At 33.5% G+C, this 23,206-nt stretch overlaps 1 protein-coding gene across 1 annotated transcript; it reads right to left on the bottom strand.

Moving 5' to 3' along the window:
- Positions 1 to 18,357: 18,357 nt before the first annotated feature.
- Positions 18,358 to 22,918, bottom strand: LOC142607195 (dehydrodolichyl diphosphate synthase 2). Its single transcript, XM_075778620.1, has 3 exons — positions 22,228 to 22,918; positions 21,007 to 21,074; positions 18,358 to 18,898 (listed from the first exon to the last, which is right to left on the bottom strand). The coding sequence occupies exons 1-3, from the start codon at positions 22,669 to 22,671 to the stop codon at positions 18,451 to 18,453; spliced, it is 960 nt and encodes a 319-aa protein (XP_075634735.1). The 5' UTR covers positions 22,672 to 22,918; the 3' UTR covers positions 18,358 to 18,450.
- Positions 22,919 to 23,206: the final 288 nt, after the last annotated feature.

The raw sequence follows: 23,206 nt of genomic DNA, 5'->3' as shown, positions 1-23,206 counted from the left end.
ATTATTTTTGATAGGATCACTCGTCTTAAATTAACTATTAAATTTTGGATCCGGTTATTGAGTTGGTGTTTTGGTTGACAATTTGACTAGCTTTATTTAGGAATACTAGTAACTTTCAGTTAAATGAGTATTTATTTTTGGGTGTGGATAATAATAGTTATCAAAATACATTAGATAAGGCTAATTGACAATTTGACAAATGTATAATTTAATGTATTTCTTCTCCAATTTTTTTTTAAAATTTTACTAATAATTGGTTTGAAATTTATTGGTGTGTCCAAAACCCTCCGGTGTTATGATTATTATATTATAAAAATAAAATAAAATTTTACTAATTTTTAAACTATTAAATTATTTTAAAAAAATCTCAAAAAATTTGTTTAGTGATTTCATGAAATACTTGGTTCGAAACTTTATGCTAGTGATTAAATTTGTGAGAAAATGAAAAATCAAGTAATGTTTGATACTGTTGTTTAAATAACAATTTTTAATATTTAAATAATAATAATATTTTTAACACATATTTTTATAACACTCAGAACTAAATATTAATACTTAAACAATGGTACGACACCGCCCAGGTCACCAACCATACTCCAAGAGTTGGATGGGATGGAGTGCTACGTAGACCTCTCACACGTGGAATAAACAATGATCTTGCGCCAAAAGGTTGTGATTGGAGGAGCCAACCACCAAGGTGTGAAGGGCCAAAGGAATATGGGCAAGGTGGGAAGATTTGATTGGAGGTTTGAAAGTTTAAAAGTAGGATAATGGGAAGCCGCCCTTAAAGTGAAAGCCAAAACCTGCTGGCGCGGCCCCTTGGTTTTGCAAATTCACGGCTTTATCGTGAAAAGACAATGTTGTCCCTTATCCACTATATACAATACAAGTAACGTTATCTTTGTTTGCTTAGCTGCAATATAATAATGTATCTACTCCTATAAAAAAAAAAAATGTATCTACTAGTATGTACTAATAATGACATTAATAATATATAGTTATATGCAGTAATATGTTAGGCTAAGCCTATTCAGGCCAGAATAAGGTTCAAATATCTTTCCCTATAAGGAACAGGGTTTTAATTATTAAAAATTAATGTGCAAAGATTAAACCTAATAAATTTTGGATAAGGATTAAGTTTAACGGAGACTATTGATTTTTCCAAATCCCACCTAGTCCTAGAGCAATGAAAAGTTGGACAAGGGACAGTTTGTTCTCTTCACAATTTCTGCGTTTCAAAAGCATTTGTGTGCTTTTGATCAGTTCATTTGCTTAAAGAGTTGAAGGCAAGACATAAAGTAATTTTTAAGCAAATGGGCTCATTTTAAGTAAATAAACTGATCCCTTCAAAAAGTAAATAAACTGATTAATTAACTTAAAGTCACTTTTTGCCTTGTCTTTAAGCAAATAACTTAATGGCTAAAAACAAGTTAGCCAATTTTACACTAGGAAACAAAACTTTTTACTAGTGAAGTTAACTACAATAAATGGAGATGCAGCATTGATAATGTATTTACACTACAAGAATTATTGTCTACAATGTTAGAAGAGGAGTTTGGGGGGACAAAAAAGCATTAGTGGGGTGAAGGCCAATATTGGGGGCCCCGTTATTACTCGTGTAATGTATGCAGATGATATTATTATACTCAAAAGCTTGTACGAAAGATGCTCTAGCGATTAGTGAATGCTTGGACAATTACTACAAATAGTTAGGCCAAATTATAAACGGGAAAATTTGGAATATTTTTCTCCAAAGCCACCCAAACACAAATTGGTAAAATCATTAAACAAACTATGCAAATGAAATCTCTAAAAAAAAAGACATAGTATACCTTGTAGCTCTTTTTGTTCATGTCTAAAGCACCTATAAGAGACTTCAAGTATCTACAAGGTAGACTTAAGACAAGATTAAGGGGTTAGAGAAGCAAAACCCTATCTTGGGCCGATAGGTGCACCTTGATAAAATTAGTAGCTCAAGCTATTCCAACATACGCCATGACTACTTTTGATATTCTTACAAAAATTTGTGATAATATGGATGCTCTGACTAGAAGATTTCGGTGGAAGTTGAAAAATCTTAATGGAAGGTACCTAGCATGGAGAGCCAGGGACAAATTATGCCAACAAAAAAGTAAGGGTAGTTTGAGAGGAAAATTCTTAGGTAGTCCCGAAGTATTGTGAAATGGTACTCCCTCCTCTCACATTCATGGTGGACCCCATCATGAATTTAATGAGCGGACCCTATCATGAATGTGAGAGGAGGGAGCACCATTCTCCATATCTAAAAATTACTCAATTTGGGATTCAAGAAATCCAAGGCAATGAATAAAGCTCTAGTTTCCAAATTGGCATGGATGGTGATTTCCAAAAGGAACAACTTTTGCATGAGTGTTCTAAAATGTAAATATAAGGTGAGAAGTGATTGGCTGAGAAAAGACCCTCCTAAAAAAGTTTCACCAATTTGGAAAGCCATAGAAAAATCAAAAGCTCTGATCTCTCCATTAATAGCCCTTTTTCTCCTCTGATCCTAGCCTATCCGCCTCATCTGCGAGGGCCTTCTTCCCCTTTCACCCTTTCCTCTTTCGTTTTGAATTCGTCCTTCCGTTGGATTGAGTGAGACAGAAAGACAAAGGTGCTTGCTATTTGGTTGGTGATAGGGCGTCCATAAATGTTTGGTTGGACCCTTGGGTACCATGGTTAACTGAGTTCAAGCCAAAATCTAATAGTATAGGTACGCTCCAGAAATAACTAATGGTTTCAATTCTCATAAACCATGAATTACACTGCTGGATTAGAACCGTGCTTTGAGAGTTGTTTGGGCTTGAATTTGTTCAAGCCATTTTGAGGATTCCAATCCCTTTGAGCCCAAAACCTGATGAATTAATTTGGGTGAAGGTCTCTAAAGGTGCATTTTCTGTGATATTTGCATATAGAGTAGACCAAGAGGACACTCCCAACTCAATTCTACTTATTGTTCCTTGGCAAAAAGATGCTGCTATAGAGAATTGGTTCAAATTCTCTACCAACCAAAGAAAATCTGATGTTGAGATTAGGATCCAATGTTACTCTCTGTCCTCGATGTGAAAGTGCTTTGGAGTCTTGTTCTCAATTATTCTTTAAATGCGCTTCTGCCAAGACAATTTAGCTTGTTGGAAGGTGGGGTTTAAGATCAGATTATGCTCCTATAAACTCATGTGAAGACATCATCAAGATGGTGACAGAACCTTTAAAACATTGGTTGCATGGACAATAACACAACAAAGAAGAAACTCTCAGATTGCCTTTGTATATGGCTTTCACCTTGGATGCTATTTGGAACTAGAGAAATAAAATTCTTCACAATGGTAGCCAAGCTAACATTGTTGTTATTGCTAGCAACATTGACCATAGGTTCTAAGAAATTGTATTTGCAATGACAAGTGAAAAGCCAGGCATCGTAGCCGGTGATGTGAAGCAATGGGCCCCCCCTGCAATAGGCTGGATCATTTTGAATGTGGATGCTACAATCACTCATGAGTTTTCCACTTTAGCTGTAGTAGCTAGAGATGCCTTATAAGTTGAGGCTGTAGCTATTTTATGGGCTCTTCAAATTGCTCTTAAGAAAAAATGGGCGCGAATTATTGTGGAGGAATATGCAAAAATCTGTTTTGTCTCTATAGTTTCTATGAGCTATAAAGGAAACTAAGTGAGCGTTTGGATTGCGTTTTCTCCTCCCGTTTGTGTTTTATTAACGCTGGAACCCATGCTACAGTAAAACAAAATAAACGCTGAGAAGTGACAGTTGAAACGCGTAAATGAATAATAACCCGCACTGTTCATGCACGTGGATTACACTGTGCAGGAGACATTGTGCATTGTACATGCATTGTTCATAGGACCCACTATCACTTTATTCAGAAAAAAATATTAAAAATAGGTCCCACGGTACTATTTACAAATTTAAAAATTATTTTGTTACAATGATTTCAGTTTTTAGCATAATAAGCTGTATTCAAACGGACCCTAAGTAGGACTGGTCAATTACCTTAGGAATTATTAAGAGTTTTTTGAGTTGTAATTTCTGCTGGACTAGTAGAGTTTGAAATGCTGCAACTCATGCCATGTTTCTTGTAAAAAGTTCAATCTCCCTTGTGCTATTGGCCTATTGCTGTTTGTAGGGTTGATTGTTTTTTTGTTACTTAGTTCTCTTTTTTTTTAACGAAGGCTTCGGTTTATTAAAAAATAAAAAAAGTATTTGCTCTAGAGAGGAAAGGGAGATGTGAAGGTTAGTATTGGCAAGGAAAACAGAGTTGCAAGCAGGGTTGGCCAAACGCACACAAGAAAACAAAAATTAGTTACTAGTGAAGTTAACTGAATTAAGTTGATGTATTCATACTGAAGAGCAGAGGGAGATTTGAGGAGGTCAATATTATCATGGAAAAAGAAGTTGCAAGTTGGGTTGCAAATTAATCAAAATATTTATAAATAACTTAGGCTTGATTTGTGAGACAAATTTGATTATATTTGTTTATTTAGAGAATGGGCTAATTAAATGAGTCAAATTCAAACGTAATAATGCATACGTGAACAAATTTGTGACTTATAAAGCTCAATTTCAGTACATATAATATTATATATATATATATGTGTGTGTGTGTGTGTGTGTGTGTGTATAGATAAAAATATGGTCATTGAAATATAACTTGGTACAAAAGTTGTTGTAGGTGTAGTTAAATCTAAGTCCCCTATTAATAGAACATTGTTGCTTCTATGTTGAGCCGACCTAGGCCTAGAAAACCTACCAAATTATTAAATTATACATTAATAGAAATCCAACCAAATCACTATTAAGTGAATAGAAAATGCTAAAGTTACTATAAATTTTACTACAAAATGCTTACAAAGATATGACAAGAATATTATTGGTGCCATTTAAACAATATAATAAACAAATGTTTGAATCAATTTTTTCTGATTGGTGATATTTTAGTTTGTAAAGTTTATGTAGTAAAATTTGTAATATCCCTAGTATCACTCAAGTGGATTAGTCATATTAAAAGTAAGAATAATGGGTGAAAATATATATTAAATTGATTGTTAATAAATTAGATATTATTTAAGTAATACTTAAATATAAAAAGGCCCAATTAAAATTTTACCTTAGACCTCAAATTGTGTTGAAAAAAATTAAATATTATTTAAGTAATACTTAAATATAAAAAGGCCCAATTAAATTTTCACCTTAGTCCTCAAATTGTGTTAAGCCAACCCTACTTCTGTGTGATGGTAAGGACCTGTTTATTAAGGACATATTTTATGTAATTGGTTAATCATTTGACAAAACGCACTTTGCTTGTATTTAGGTAGATCTAGAATGTGTTTAATACTTCAAAGAACAAGAGTTCAAGTCCAAGTATTGAAGCCATGCAAATCTATCCAAGATTCAAGCTAAGAAAGTGTTGTTCATTAAAGCTTGACAGCTAACATCTATCGAGATCTGTGGAGTTGTTGAAGCTCGTGGCTCGACAGTAGCTCGACAGATAGGCATCTATCTAGGTTTATGAAAAACAGAATTTCAGATCTGTTTTGACTCCAATCCTTGAATATGTCTTTGGGACTTCTTTTCTCATAACTCTAGACATATATAAAGATTATTTTAAGGGCCGTATCTGGTAACATAGTTGAGAGCACAATTGCACAAGAGCATAATTCCACAAGTGTGACCAGAAATCTAGTTTTGCCCTAGTTCTTGAAGAAGGTGCTGTGTTTGTACATCGTAGGGTTTTGTAACCAAGTGCTTCTTGATTTTCATTGTTAATAAAGTGAAGAACTTTGCAGCCAACATTCTTCTTCCTCAAGTTGGTGAGTGAGTCACGTATTGAGATTCGTGCAAAGGAGTGAGTCACGTACTGAGATCCCTGCATCAAAATGGTGGCGTTCATAAATTGAAGAGTTCAGAGGTTCTGAAGTGGTAGAAGGTTTTTGCTGTAAGTTCATCTACGGGGATTGTATAGTCTAGGGACAAAGGTTTTGTACTAGATTTGAAACTTCTCTTTATTATAGTGGATTGCTTTTCGGGAAGGTTTTCCCCCAAGTTTTTTATTGTGAAACTAGTTTGTTTCATTGGTTTTCCTGAGTCATCATTTCTTGTCTTATTTACTTTTCCGCTGCACTTATATTTGACATGATATTGATGTTTGTTTGTTTTAATAAGTTTTATTCATAATAAATCTAATTAACAATCAGAGTTTAAAACTTGTTAATTCTATCAATTGGGGTCTAAATTTCCCAACACTATTGAACAAGTTTGATCATTTTAAATTGAATCATATATTTCATGAAGCTAATTGTTGTGTCAATGCTTTAACCAAACAAGGATACAACTAGATTGAAGACCTCTTAGTTTACTTCGTTCTCCTTTGTGATGCCTCTTATTTGTGATTGAAATTCCACCTCTCACTCTTCACATCTTTAAGAAAAACTTTATCTTGTTCTGACTATTGAAGTAGTTTTTTATTTTATTTGATTAAATCTAGATGTTTTTGAAATTTATTTGGATCCTACTTCAAAATAAAAGGTACTTGGATCGGTTAATTTTGACTGTTCCCTTTATCTTTTAATAACACTCCTTCCTTTTTCTACCCCCTCCCAAAAAAGAAAAAAAATTCCTTATCTAGATGTGCAATTGATCAAATTATTATTTTTAATTTATAGCCATACTTCATTTCATAAAAAAAGTTATATTTGATTTTTATAAGTTCATAAATGAAAATTATTTAATCTAATTAACTTAAATAATATAATTTCAACTATAATTTAGTTATTAATTATTTGCATAAATTTGTGAATGAGTAAAATTTTTTATTCATGGTATTTACTATGTATTGAAAAGAATAAGTTAATCAAGTAGCTTGTAAACAAATTTAAACTTTTTTTTTGGGCTAATGATGGTGCTTAGAGCTTTTCAAGTACCTAACTATTTCCTTAGGTATGACAAAAATGTCATCCTACACACACTAGATAATTACATGGAAGAAAGGTGGTCCCAAGATACAGGTTTGGAGTTTCTAATCTAAGACCTCATGATTCTCATAAGGCCTTGGGAACTACTAAACTAATCCCATAGAGTTGAAATAGTGCATGTTTGATTTTGTTTGATAAGAAAATGAACTAAACTTAAACATATAATACAGCTTGGTAAACTTGACTTGAATTCGAATAAAGAACGAATCTTGAAATTTTAATTATGGATTTGACTTGACTTTGCTTTGAGGTGGCAATTTGTGTCCACGTATCGGATTTGTGTCGTTTTAACTCATAAGTATTCGACTATATGGGTTAACTCTAACCCAATATGTTTATTAAAAGAGTTAAGATTGCTTAATCTTAACACAACCCATTTATTAAACGAGTCAGTCGTGTTGACCGGTTTATCAAATTTTATCAAAATGAAAAAAAAAACTAATTTTAGTATTAACCAAATTGATATAAATTATAAAAAACCAAACAAATAAATATTTTTAATACAAAATTCATAACTAATGAGTAACTGGATCACAAATATTCATTAAAAACTAAAGCATATCTCAATATCACAAATAATCAATCATAATATGTCAAAGAAAATAAGCCACAACAACTAATAAATTTATATACCTAGGGTTCGAAGGGTATATTGGTAAAATGTTATTTAATTAAACAAGTCAGACAAGTCAAACGGATTTCATGTGATGGACACTAACTCAACCTGTTTATTAAACAAGTCAATCGTGTTAACCCGAATATAACATGAACCCATTAAGCCTCAATCCATAACCTACGAATTTCGAGTCGTGTCGTATCAAATTCGCAGATTGTATCTAATTTTGACACCCCTAACTTTGCTCATTTACCACTGTAGTTGCCAATGTTCCTTATTAACTATTCTCAATAATTTTGCAAAATGATATTTATCTTTTTTTTTTTTCCATAATGATGCACTTGCCCCACTTGGTAGATGATGATATTCGTCAGAGTAATTGGTTTCTTTAGAACTTTTTATTTTTTGAGGAAGTGATTTCTTAGAGCATCAACAGCCCAAAATGCTATCCTATTCTACTTAACCATCCCAAAAAGTTATTTTATCAATTATACAATACCATTTTACAATACTCCAGTATCCCAACTTTTATTTTACAATACAACACATTAAAATAAGATTTCTACATAATAAAATAATATATCCCAAAACCCAAATAAAAACAAAAACCCAAAACCAAATCACCTCTGCAACCACCTGCTACCACCACCACCACGAAGAACATACCCAAACTGTTGTTTTCTTGAAACCCCAGAAACCCCAGCCACAAACTCCGGCAACCACGGCAACCCACAAAATCAAAATCAAAATCAAACCAAACCACGACAACCCCCAACTCCACCACCATGAACCCACAAAAAAAATCCATCCCAAAATCAAATCATATCAATAGCAAAATGTCATACCCAATTCCTTTAAGCACCGATCATAGCAACAAAAAAAAAAAACCCTAACCCAAAATTCAAAGAAGACGATCCACGGAGAAGAATCCACGACGATCCACAGAGAAGACGAGAAGCTTAGCGTTGGCAGCGATGGCGAGAGAGAGAGAGAGAGGGGATGAGAGGGAAGAGAGAGGCTTGGTCAGGTGGCTTGCGGTGGGGCCTGTGACAATGGGTCCGGCCATGGTGGCGTGGTGATGGCGTTCATGTCCACCATGGTTTTGGGCCTGAAGAGGAGAGAACAAACAAGAGAGAAGAAGACAAGAGAGAGAGGGAAATGAAAGAATGAGAAAAGAAGAGAGAGAAGAATCAAAGATAATATAATAATAATAATTTTTAATTATACAATCTTGCTACAGTACTATCCTAAAAATAGGATGGTATTGTAGCAGTATTGTAAAATTTTTTACCATTGGCACATTTTGCAAGTCGGGCTGGAGCTACATTTTAAGGCTACGATGGTAAAATATATCAACATATACAATGTACCTATTGGGCTGTGGATGCTCTTAGAACTTAGAAGTGGTAATTGATTTTGGAAAACGTAAAATTGATTTTTAGTGTGTGAAAGAGATAAAGGATGAAGACTATGAACTGATAAAATTTAGGATTGTACCGTTTCCATGAGTAATTAGAAAAAAGAAAAAAAAAAGAGAAAAAAGAGACAATGGAATTCGTTTTGTATCCGATCATATTTTTCTTGAGGGCTTTTCTAGAGGGACTTTGTTAGCCCTCATGATTTTTTTTTTCTTAACAACTCATTATCTCAATAAATAGGAAAAAAAATTTATAAGTGTAGTTGTGCTTGCATGATCGTATCCCTATTCCCGAATATTGTCATTCAAGCATAGCCCCTCAAGTCCATGTCATTTCAGTTTCAATGTATGCCCCTCATTAGTGAGAAATTATTCTTTTTATTTTTTATTTTTTATTTTTTATATATATACAAGATAGAATTTCTACTCTAACCTAATCTAAGTGTATATGTGTGTGAAGCTCTCTCTTGGAGAATTGAACCTCGGCCCTTGTCCCTACACTTCACTAACATTTATACTTGTGGAGTGACCACCGCACCAAGGGGGCGCGGTGGTAGAAATTATTTAATACAACAAGAGCTACCTAGATTTCATTAATCATGTAGACTTTTTGAAATTAGAAGTCAATAAAAAAATATCAATAATTCAATGTCCACTAGTCGATCCGGTCGGGTTGAGATATGGTCGAGATCTCCTTATATCGATGAAAAGAAAGTTAGATCTTACTAGATTTCGTCTGAAATCAACAACGATGATGGAAAACTCACTAAAAAATGGTGGAATATCGGACTGGTTGGTTCCTTTGGGTTTCGACCTCACTCACCTAGCACTTGAACTTGTTAGGATTAGTGCCCTTAAATCCTATTGTATGATACTATGTATGATATTATGTATGACATTATGTATGACATGATGTATGACTTAATATTATGATTAATAAAGTTATTTTATTATTATCTAAAATAATGGTAACATGAATATGAGACATTATCATATAGTCCATGAGATGCATTGTATGTGATTTATGTGAAAAGTCACAGAAGATGTAAATCACAAGTTCTTTGTAAACTCAGAATTAATAGTTCGTAGTCGGTGATGAAATTGGGCATTTCATCTGCGAAGACTATAACGTGTCAACTAAGATGATTTGTCTTGATCATGGAAGTGGAAGCTTCTAGTTGATATGTTGATATGTTTTAAGAGTTAAAACATATTGAACAGGACCGCTGTGAGATTTATTATTCTTCTAACGACTGTCAAATGAATAATAAATCTCACGACTTCTATTTGCATGAACTCTTAATCCTGAGAGAATAATGGGCATGATCATGAAGTGTAGGTTGCTTTGATATATCAGGAGTGAGATCTGAAGTGACGGTCAAAACCTCAGTATGTTGGGCAGCCACATTTAGTGTTGATGGAATATATATTCTCAAGATGGAATTTATAGTCTCTTGATGGAGATATAAAATATTCCCTTGAGATAAGTTTAATGGTTTCAGTTATTCAGAGAGTTAGACCTAACCACTTTAGTAAGAAATTACTAAAGTATATATTTATGAAATTGGATTTCATAAATATATGATGAATAACTTTAAAGAATTAAACCGGGTACTCAAGGATAAGATGTAGTAATTTACAAAGTGGCAGTCTACATTTATGACTTTGTGTTACTACGAATATTTTATGAAAGGGTTACGTGTATAATTAAGTCTTGGGATATAATTTATTAATAAGACCTAGAGTGCAATTATATTTATATAGTGGTATTAAATATAATTAATGGTAATTTTGGACTTGTCAAGAGTTGACGGAAAAGCCCAAGGCCCATTGGAGCTAGTATCTTATTGGTCCCACTCCAAGCCACACACTAAAACCCAATTGGAAAGGCCCAATAAGCCAGCCCAATTAGATAATCAATTAGTTATAAAGGGAGAAACATACAAATTTTTTTTTAAGTTAGTGAAAAGAAAAAGAAACGGTGTGTGAGAGAGTGTGAGACACCCTTTCATTCTCCATTTGAAAAACTGATTGAGAGACCACACATCTTGGGCGTAAAGTGGAATTGGAGTGAAGATTAAAAGTGTTCCCAAGTGCTTCTAATCTTTATTTTAAAATTCTCCACACCAAGGTACGCTATCTTGTTCTTAAATTCTGAAATTTACATTGTGCACGTTATCAATCATGAATAAAATAGATCCTAGTTTGTTGCTTCCGCTGTGGGTTTTGCATGAGATGCAAAACCAGAATTTTTTCCTTTAGAACTGACTTCATTGGATTGGGCATTCCAAAACCATTGCTGATTGCCAGGCCCATTGGTGGGTAGGAGTCAGGGTTGGTTGTTGGCAGGTCAGCTGGTTTTATCGGGTTTGGTAGATCTTGGACACTCCTAAATTTCATTATGATACTTCTAAAATATGATCATTCATTTTGAAATGAATGGATTAAAATTTTCATGTTATCAGTAATTAAACTAATGTCAAAATAATGATGAATTTTTTTAAAAAGAAGTCTCAATTGGAACACCAGGAAGTGTCAGTACTTAGTTGAGATACAAAACTCTTGAAAAAAATGATGATAGTTAACCTTTTTTTAAAACGATTTAGGGTGTGTTTGTACAAGCTATTACAAAACGATGTTTTGAGTTTAAAATGAGCTTTTGTAAAAAAGCTACAAAGAATTGTTGTGAAACAAATTTTTGGGTTTTGAAAACACACTTTTAGGCTCCCAACACACCTAACCAAATGCACCCTTAAATAGATATAAGAAAAATGACATTTAATATTTATTTAAATATTGATGATGAGACATGTTTTAGTCCAGTGACACGTTTTAAGGAAAATGCTAGGATCACAATTTTTACTACAAATTTTGTCATAACTTACTTAGGTGGTAAGTCGCGAGTGGTGGAATAAAAGTGTTGGGTCCACAACTCTACTTCTTACAACTTACCACGTGAGTAAAAATTGTCGCAAAAGTTATGACAAAAGTTGTAATCCTAGCATTACTCAAGTTTTAATCTAGCCATAAACAAATGAATGGATGGAAATTTGGTAGAGGCTGGAGAGCTATCTAATTTGTGAACCCCACCGTATTTAAGTTCTAAGACAACCATGGGTTGTAAGTTGTAACAACTGTCTAATAGTTTTCGGGGCTCTGACTGTCAAGAAAATATTTAAGGATTTTAGATATATGCTGATTAATGATATTGTATGTAGGCTTGTCCAACCCACCCCAAATTGATCCACCCACCCAAATCGACCAGGTTGACTCGAAAACCACTAGATCCGAGGTTTATGATGGTTGGCAATGGGGTCCAACTTCTAGAAATTGATTTTGGTGGGTCCAACTTCGAAATCCGACTCCAACTAACTCGACCAATCTCCAACAACCAAAAGCCATTGTTTGCCATCCTTTGAATCATTATTCGGTTAGATTTCACCAGATCTAACAAGATCTCGATGAGAGCTAGAGGATTTCGGCCAAATCCGGTTAGATCTGGTCAAATTTCAGCTGGATTTTAGCTAGATCTGGCGAGTTCTATCCAAATCTCCTCCTCCTTGACTTGACCGAGATCGATTGCCGTTCGACAAGAACCTGACCAGTCCAACCTGAGTCCTTCACCAATTGGCGGCAGGTTTGGAAATTGCACACCTAATTGGGTCAGGTCAATTTTGGGTTGCGTATAAACCTGACTTGGATTGAACCGTGGACACCCGTAATTGTATGGATACGATCAATGACAAATATAAATCCTAATAACTTTACATGCTGTTGTCATATTCTTCTTTTTGTTATGAATCCTCATTGTATCAACTTTCAAAATTCATAATCCATGTATAGATGGATTCTAAAAAAAAAAAGAATAGAAAAATAAAATCCATCTAAAGGGAGTGGAAGAGAAAGTCTACAAAAAATTATATCATGGTCTAATGATAGACAGTCAACACACCAACACCGGCCCACTTGTAGCCTAACTGGTCTGAAAAAAACAAGAAAAAGGAAAAAGGTTATTGATTTGAGAGAGAGAGGGAGAGTAATAATGAGAGCACAAAAGTTTTTGCAAAACAATATTATTTTAATAATAATTATTTAAATAGTACTATTTTAAAGTTATTTAGGGATCGAATTTTGAATATGTTTTGAAAACAAGATTTAAAAAAAAAAAATGTTACTTTCCAAATTAACCCAAGAGAGGTGTTTAATTATTTTATTATTAGTACAATGACTACATCATTTTAAAAACTGAACCATTTGATAATTGAGAAATGGAAAATTTTAAAGTTTTGAAGGTTTGAGATTCAATTGGAAGTCCATTTGTGATGATATCATAATCTTTTTTATAACTCAAAAGTTACAATAATGGAGGAAGGAGGAATTCGAATCCTAATTTATCTAATAAAAGAGAAGAGGTTATGCTATTTAGATACAAGGTTCTTGACTGATGGCATCATAAGTAATCTAATAATTAATTAAGATACAATTCAATAGATATTGTTAGAATTTATATCTATATTATATATAAGAGGATTTCTCTCTTTGAATTGAACTTTTCTGTGGTTCAAAAATACCCTCATGAATGAAGGGTAACTTTTTTTAGAAATAGGATCATAATTTTGAATTAAAAAAGAGAATTCCTAAAATTTATAATTTTTTCCCTTCATGTTCAAAAAAGAAATTGTTTATCTTTAAAGTTTATCTTTTTTATTTGTTTGAAAAAAAAAATATTTCCAAATTATAACAGATGCAAATTATTAATCTTTACCAAAAAATAAAAAATAAAAAATAAAAAATAAATAGAAAAACTTCTGAGCACATGCAACGTGCGTGCTTAGAGGCTAGTGTGTGTGTGGTGGGGGGGGGGGGGGAGCTGAAAGGGTCAAATATTGTTTGTGTTGGCATATATCCAAACAGATTAAATTTGTAAAATCTAGTAAAATTGACTGAAAATAATATTAAAAAAAGCCAAACAACTTTTAAATGTACTTTCATAGCTTTTATAATTAAAAAGAAAAGCATGAACAAATGTAAATAAATTTTTTTTGGGTTTATTAATCAAGGGGGACAAGTTAACAAATGCCCTAAAGATACTAGTCTAGGAACTACATTGAGAAACTTTTTATGGGAAATGAAAAAAAATGACCTAACTTTGAGGACAATTTTTTTTATAATTCCCATGAAAGTGATATTAAAAATTTCTTAAAATGACTTATTAACAAACAAGACTCAATCTTAAGGAAAAAGTTTGGTTACAAACTTGGTTATAGCCAATGACTAAAACTTCCATTAAAAATATTAAAATGACTACATATTTTAAAAATCTAACTGTTAGATTGCATATTTTTTATGTTCTTATTATGCATATTAAATTTCTTATCAATTGAATGTTATTTACTATTTGATCTTTAAACTTGTTTTTTATGTATAATTTTAAACATTTGATTGATGATATAATTATTGATCTTTGATCTTTTATAAATTTTGCAAACATAAAAGATATAAGAAGAAAATGAAATTTAATGGTGAACTTATCAAAATTCACATATGATAAAAAGATATGATCGAATAAAGTTGTAGCCATTGACTACAACTGAGTTTCTAAGCAAACTTTGTCCCAATATTAGAAGTACAAAACATTATAATAATAAAAATATCACTTTCAAAATAAATATGGTAACGTTTATTAAAGTTTTATTTTTTATGAATCAGATGTTTATTAATTACTAATCTATTAATTTGTATTTTTGTGTGTGATCATGTATCATGTATGTTAGGATAAGAAACGAAAAGGGACAACGAAGAAGGTTGGATATAGCTTGATGGGCGTTGGCACGTAAGATAAGTAACTAGGACCAGGTCAAAGGTTTGAAACTTCATTACTAATTTACTATTGCTATTTGCCATTGTTCCAACATTCCAGATCAAGATTGAAGAATCAGATTTGACTGCCGGTTTCAGGTCTGATTATTACCCTTTATTTTATATTACTCTTATTAGGTCAATTTTGCCATCCTCTCTAGATTGAGTATGTTCGTATGTTGTTTATTTTCTTGAAAATAAGAATTTATTAGTGAAAGTACGGTAAATAAAAGTAAAAGTTAATTGAAATAGTATAAAACCCATAAATAGAATGCGTTTGGATAGCACAGCACGTCCACGTCCAGCCCGTTTTATTATTATTTTTTTTTCCACGCGCATATGTCACTGTTCATTGGCCATGAACAGTGATTTTAGGCCAATGAACAGTACATTTGGGATGAACAGTAATTTTTACACATTAAAAAATTATTTTTGTACAGTGTTTTCAGTTTTCAGCAATAAGTTCTATCCAAACGGACTCATAGTACCAAAAAAATACATAAATGGTGCCGTAAAACCTACCATTTTTTTAGCAAAACATAAAAATCTTTTATCTTAACGCAATCCAAACGCACGCTAAGCAAGAATAAATGGTAACCATTAATGTTTCGGACAAGAGGGACAATGCCTTCTCACTCCCAGTCATCCTGCCAGACCATTTATTGATCACTATCCATTATTGATTATATGATTAAGTACATAGCATTTTAGGGAATAATAAATTGTTAAAATCATCGAACTAGTGAAAACTACCACCTCCCAAAAACACACATTTATAACTTCTAAATAAAATTTATAACTTATAAATAAATTATCAATAATGTTAGCATAACTACTTTATCTTCTAATATAAACAATGATATGGTCTTAGGTTCTAATTAATTCAATTGATAAAATCTTTTGATAAATAGTAATTATTTTAGAGCATCCGTTATAAATTGAAAATTTATAGTATCTATGGTCATTAGGTAGTTATATTATAATTAATATATGTTGCCTTCTTTGCAGTTGTTATGTCCTGAAAAATACACTGCCTAGTTGAAGGATTAGCACAAAATGGCCATATCAGACAGACAAAACTAACCCTCTATAACCCGGTACTAATTATCCTCGCAACTAAGCACAAGGAGCTGTTATGATTTCTGTCTTAATTGTTATTCCCTGCCTTTTTTGACACTTCATGCTCCTGCAGAAAATAACCAATAAATATGAAGCTCGACCACCCAAAGATTTAAGCCATTAAGGAGTTTAATTATTCTTCCAAGACGTTATAATCTGCTACTACAAGTACCACCTGACCTTTTTGCTTCGATGAATGAACAAGCTAGCAGTATAGATCTCCATCTATGGCAACGTTAACTTAGTCACGTGCTTTATCACAATGTTGTTCTTTGTTGATGGTCCTTAGGCCTTCAGTGTAGTCATTCTCAGGCCATAGTAGCCCCTCCCTGGTCACTTATTAATTATTATCTTCCGACAGTCATCCATCATTGTTATTTGCTATCATAATCAGCAATTTGAACATTCATTTTACAGGTTCCATTCTCCTTACATGTTGGTCATTTATGGTCATCTTTTTCAGGGCGTCTTTCAAGCATTTTCATGAATTCACTTTCCAAAAGTAAGTTCTCTTCAAGCTTCCACCTTGAGTTTGAGGGGTGTAGAGATACCAAGCCCAATAGTCAAGGCCCAAATCTAGTCTTGCTTGGTGTGTAAGCAAAATGTGTTACTTGTATTATAAGTCAATTAAGCATGATCTATTTCATGGTTAATTTTAGTCATGTATAAATGCTCCATATTGGGTTTATTGTAACACATGAACTGAGATTATAGTGAAGACATAGCCATCAAGGGCTTCCTCCATAGATGTATGTCGTAGGTTGAACCACATAACCTCAGTGTTCCATCCTAAGAAGCTCGGACACTTCATTTAGGGTACTGTATTCGTGTTGTACTTATGTCATATTCATGTCGTACTTGTGTTATATTGACTCCATACATGTTATAATTTTTCAAAAATTGCTCGTATCACTGTGTTGTACTCGTACTTGTGTCCATCAATGTCCATGCTTCTTAGGTTCCATCTTTTTTTCTCTTCTCTCATTGCTTCCACTCTCTCATCTCTATGATATTATCTAGTGTTGGGTTAAAATGAGTTGATCCCTTGCAAATTAATTAATTATCCAAGTTAATTAATTAGTCAAATTACATGCAATAGCATGGTAGCATAAACAAATCACCAAATAACTAAATGCAGCGAAAAATAAATTTGACACAGGTGATTTGTTTACGAATGGGGAAAATTACTGAGGCAAAACCCCACTGGATGAATTTAAGGTCACCACTCCCAAGAATCCACTATTATCAATCACAAGTGGTTACAAGTATAAAGAATCTTACCAAACTGTATGACCTATCCCGAAATACCAATCTACAGTTGAATCCTTACCCCAATACTCAATTGGACTTGTATTGTAGCAGCAATTTCTCCGTTTAATGCATGAATCCCAGTATGTGACTAACCAATGATGCATGGATCCCAGTACGTGACTAACTCACCAATTTGAAGAAGATTGTTGGCTACAAAGTTCTTTAGTTCATCAACAATAAAGATCAGGAAGCTCCTTGGTCACAAAACTCTTGGCGTAAAGATGCAGTAATTTCTACATAGAGAATGATAAACTAGGTCACTTTTTGTATTTGGTCACACAATGCTTGTATTCTATTTGCATCACCTTGTGACGACCTTTAAAATAATCCTTATATATGTCTGGGGTTGTGAGAAAAGAAACCCTATACAAATACATAAGCATATGCGTGTAATCAAATCTGAAAAGTCTGATTTTATAATTCTCGACAGATACAGCCTGTGTCGAGTTTCTGTCAAGCTTCAATATTAAATCTCGATAAAAAAGATTCAGTCGAGACTTCTGTTGAGCTTTAATGAATAACACTTCCTTCACTTGTTTCTTGGTCGGTCTTACGTGGCTTCAATACTTAACTTGAATATTTATTTATTGAAATACTAAACTCATCCTAGATCTACCCAATTACAAGTAAAGTGCGTTTTGCCAAAAGATTAGCCAATTACATAAATATGTCCCTAACATCTAGTTCATTTTAATTTCAACAACATAAAAATTTAATTGCAAAAGTTCTTGTCAATCTGGATGTACAAAAGGACAGTAGACACAAGGAAAAAAAATTAGAAATACAGAGCTTACAGAAAATCTATGCTTCTTTATGCACTGAGATTGTGGAAAACAATGCTCCTTTATGTAATGTTGATAAGTAAGATAATAGAATCGATGCTTCTGGCAAAGAGAATTACCCCATGTTTATCTAAGAAGAGATATAGAAATCTTTCTCACACTAAGTTATATATGTTTGTTTATTATATGTACGTCCAGCACCCTGATGTTGATTATGTACTAGCTATACATGATTCTTATACTTCAATGCATTATCGTGAAATTATCATAAGAAACCTTCATTGCATGGTTCAAACTCTCCGTATGATGATACAGAAGCTAAGATATCTGTAATTGGCTATATCTTATGAAAGACGCGCACCATAGCGTCTCTGTCTTTGCTGAAATGAAATTAAAGCCTCTACAAACTCAGCTTTCCCAAAATCAGGCCAGAGTTCTTTTACAAAGAAAAATTCAGTGTAGGCCAACTGCCACAATAAGAAATTGCTGACTCTTAGTTCACCACTGGTTCGTATTAGTAGATCAGGATAGGGATACTCAGTACAGTTGGTTTCTAATTCCTGTTCAACCAAGCTTTCGCTGATGTCTTCCAGTTGAATGACGCCATCTTTGACTTTGCAAGCAAGACTTTTGCATGCTTGCACAATGTCATATTTCCCACTGTAACTAGCTGCCACAATGAGTTGGAATCTAGAATTGTCTTTTGTTTTCTCTTCTGCATCACTTATCAATTTCTGTAGAGACTGTGGAAGCTTAGATGAATCACCAATCACGCTTATTCGAATACCTTCACTGTAAAAGCAAAAGAGGATAAACCAATTTCTTTCTGAATAACCCGTTTATTAATGAAACAACCTCAATATTTAACCTAGCACCACCCATCACATATAATTGAAACAATGGTCTGCCTACTAGGAAGTGACTGCTTTATTTGCTACAAAGACATGGAGGTAATAAAAAATGAAGATAGCAAATCCAACATTGAACACTCTATTTATAATCTCAAATAATGGTTTCATTGATAGCATATGTCTGCTTTACTTTCCAATATGTGATGATCAAACAAATAAATCCATTATCTTTTCAAAATGAGCATCCACATTTAGCAATTTTAACAAAAGATATTGTCTCACTATTGCAGTTCAGTCTATCAGAAGAAATTTATTGCTAGCTTGGCATTGACATTTCATGCTTCTAGAAAATGAGCAAAAACTTTTTAATAAATGAGCAAAAACTGTTTCCAGTGAGTGCAAGACCTCCAGATTTAGATCCATAGTTATTTAAGATTAGTTTTCTATTTCGATCTTGTAAATATGACCTAATTTGTTTCTTGATTCATCCCTTCCCCTTCAGCAAAAGGTAGTTGGGCAGTAGAAATCATCTCCAGGGGATCGTATGTGGGACAGTTTATTATGAGCTGCAAATGGCAACTGTATGTTACCTATTTAGTTTGCTTTTGTACATTCCTTGGAGATTATTATGGGAAAGGAGTTCTAGGTAATCACTTTCAATAAAACTGAAGTTTAAAATAAATAAATAAAAAATCAAACACATGGAAAGTTGGGATTGGTGGAGCATAAAATGGAACAAAAAAGATGGGACAAAGAATGTTGTATGTATGCATTTGACAACAATCAAAACTTTAAGACAATGATGCACAGTTTCAAACATTTTTAATACTCTATAGATGATACCTATCACTAAGGCAGTAGTGCAAACATGCTTTCCAAATGAGATAAAAATTATTGGAGTTTGGACTAAGACTTATTCTAGAGTGCTCTATGAATGGTAGTAAAGCCCAAAGCATTTGGAGGGGGCCATCCTGACTATATTTGAACTGCTTGAAAAAAAAATTGAAAAACTACAATGCACTGCCAAGAGGCAGGGCAATTCTTACAGGAAAAAGTGGCTACCATGGGAAAAGCACTACAAAACAACAGTGGTAAAGAAAAGAGGTACTTCAAGAAGAAATTGATCATCACAATAAGAGAGCAAGAATGGTATGAACATCCCTCTAAAATGGAGAAGAAATGGCAGAAACATTGCTTATTCTGTCTTCTTCCATAAGCTAACAAAGCCCTATTTAACTAGCTTATGTACGAGCCCTTTTCCTTGTAATGTAAAGTAAGAGCTTTGACAAAACCAACTTTTTTGACGCCTATTTTACATGGTAAGTTAAAAATCTCATGTCTCTGTCCCCCATTTATCTTCAACACAGGCTCTAAGCCTAACATCTACTACCTGTCACAGTTGGTAAATTCCATATTGGGCTGGACCCCAATATGTTATACAAGTGCTGACCTTGGCACAAGGATACGGTTCAATGAAAGTTACAAATCAGAAACTTATTCTTACTACCGCTCAGTTGCTCTCCAAACCCCAATCACATCCTTGATCTTTCTGGAATTTGGATTCTGAAATACCCTTACAGTTCTAGAAGAATGAAATTATTTCCAAATAGTGGTTAACAAACTGGATAGTATAATCTAGGACAAAGTTGCTAGATTGATAAGAACATCATGATACTACCTTGATTAATATGTCTATTGATCAAGGAACTGAGAAAATTTCATATAGATTAATCCGTTCCAACTCAACATTGATACAAATATTTGGATTAAATAATTCAAAGTTTCCATTTTTTAAGAAACTAAAACAGTTATATAAATTGAAAGTCTGACTACTTTTAATCATGCCACATATGCACAACACCAATCATTTAAAACTATTACCACTCGTTCAGAATTACCTTTAAATTTCCTCAAGCAAATATATACTGTATGCAATCAAAATATGAAGATAATGAACAAGAAAATGAAAAAAATTGAATCCTTATACAAATGTACCAAAGCATAAGAATTGGTAACTGCTGGGAAAGAGAGCAGGAGGGTAACAACTACCTCACAAACTTCTGCATTTGTGACTTTATTTCTCTTTCAAACAAATTCATCAAGAAATCAACCTCCACCTGCACCATAATCAAACCAATCATTGAAAAGTTTTCAAAAAATAAAAATAAAAATTCAATCTTTGGAAAAGTTCTACTACTTGTAGGTTCTAGACAAATCAAAACAGACAAAAACACTGCAAAATTTACAATTTGGAAGTATGTTTCTTGCTTTCTAGATCTAGAACCATTACCATCTCCACTTAAAAAAAAAAATTGATATCACAGTTAGATTTGTTAAATTACCATTAATTTGTCTAAAAATGTGGAATTTTTAACTTTTAAATGGAAAGTTCCTTAGAGGCAATTTTTGATCTTTGGAGTACTTGTCTTGGTGTCATGATAAACTACAACTTGATTTTAAAGCTTAACTTGATAGAAAATTGTGAATTTATTGATATAACCATTATTCCAATGGCAGTAGCTAAGATCCTTTGCAGTCCTCAAATAAAATCCTATCAATTTATTATAAAATAAGCGCTTTAGATTTTTCAAACCATGAGTAGCTTAAATAGATGTTGGTGATATACAGTCCTTCGGGGACACTTCATGTACAATTGAAGGTTCCAAGTTCTTGGTGCATAGGTTTTATGGGGGTATCTTATGGGAAGAAAGTGAGATAGTGTAGCTAAAGATTGGACATCAAGCAAATTGAAAACCGGATCCCTTCGACTTCAAACCAACTTTTTTCTTCTTCTCCATTTTAAATGTTTTACTCACCTTATTCAACAGTCTTCTATTGACTGTACGTTTTACAAGTATGTGTAGTGCAAGACAAAAAGAGAGAACCTGAATCCCAATGGGGCCTGCCTATTAAGTATTAATCGCGTACACTCTTTGGGGACCCCAAGCTCTCCATGACAAAGCAGCACGGACCTAATAAATCTGGTCAGGCCAACAGCAAACAAGGGGGTGTTGAATTATTGATGGGACATAAGGGGAGTTATTTTTGTTCTTTCCAGAGTAGACTAGACAGGTTTATATATATAGCAAAAATCTTAGAAGTTCTATTTACATAGTTGTTACTAATTTAAAAAGCTCTAATTTTTTTTTTTTAATAAAAAAATCAACCTTAAGTCTGGAACTAATCTTATTTCTTTTGATAAGTTAAAATAAGTTGAAAAATCCAGATTTCAAAATCAAAGCGAACACGCAAAATAATAGTAAAACGGACCTTGGGGCGAATCCAATTATCATAAGAGAAGGCGAAAACGGTGAGAACTCTAATCCCCCATTTACAACAAATCTCAACGAGCTCTCTCAGTGACCGTGACCCTGCCTGGTGGCCCGCCGAGGTTGGTAAGCCTCTCTGCTTGGCCCACCTCCCATTCCCATCCATAATCACTGCCACATGATTCGGCATCAGCTCTTCATTCAGCTCCGCCGGCAGTGGCTCATCTTCCTCCGCAGCGTTGAGGTCATTATGTTCACTGAGAGCTACGTTGGTTACAGTAGTTGTTGCTGTGCCTCCTCCAGTGAGAGTTTTGTGGGGTACTGTGTGAGAGCGGAGAGTTTGAGAGAAGGGGTGTGAGTGTTGTTGTTGTTGTGCTCTGGTTCTGAATGAGAGTGGGGATTTGAGTTCGAGAGGAACAGGAGGAAGGGTCAGTAAGCATATCATTATTATTGTTGTTGTTTGGTTCGAGCTGTACTTTGCCGCGCGCAGTTTGAACGTTGTGCTGTGCTTATTTGTGTTGTGTACTGTGTGGTTGTTGAGTTGAGTACCTATTACATTGCAAAGGTAGATAAATAAAGACCAAACTCAAGACGTCGTAGTTGAAAATGATTATTACACAATTTACACCCACTCTGTTATTTTTATGAACTCATAAATTCACGACTTGATTCATTTTGGTCCAAACTTTGAACGGTGGCTAGAGGCCTTGAGGTAGGCTGTGGCCTATAGTATCTGACAAATTTAAGTTATCTTAGTACTAGTGGAACGAAGTCTCTCGAGTCGAGTAATCATTGTCATATATTAGTTTTTATGGGTGGTTGCTCAGATTCGGTAAGTTCTGTGGTAGATTGGGGCTTATCGTTTCAGTTTCAGTATATACGTACAAACCGAAAACAAAAATCAATCTAACACGTGTTAAAATATTACGTTTCTTTTATGTACAAATCATTAAAAGCCACTTAAACTAAAAAAAAAAAAA

This window comes from Castanea sativa, chromosome 8, assembly GCF_040712315.1.
Source record: "Castanea sativa cultivar Marrone di Chiusa Pesio chromosome 8, ASM4071231v1".
NCBI lineage: Eukaryota > Viridiplantae > Streptophyta > Magnoliopsida > Fagales > Fagaceae > Castanea > Castanea sativa.
This window is presented reverse-complemented; position numbering and strand designations above follow the sequence as displayed.

Bases quoted from the DNA above. Each gene is read 5' to 3' on its own strand.
- LOC142607195 (XM_075778620.1), bottom strand. From the start codon at position 22,671: ATGATATGCTTACTGACCCTTCCTCCTGTTCCTCTCGAACTCAAATCC. The intron at 21,075-22,227 runs GTCCGTTTTACT...ATTATGGTGCAG, and splicing joins ATAATTGGATTCGCCCCAAG to GTGGAGGTTGATTTCTTGAT. The intron at 18,899-21,006 runs GTAGTTGTTACC...TTGCTTTTACAG, and splicing joins CAAATGCAGAAGTTTGTGAG to TGAAGGTATTCGAATAAGCG.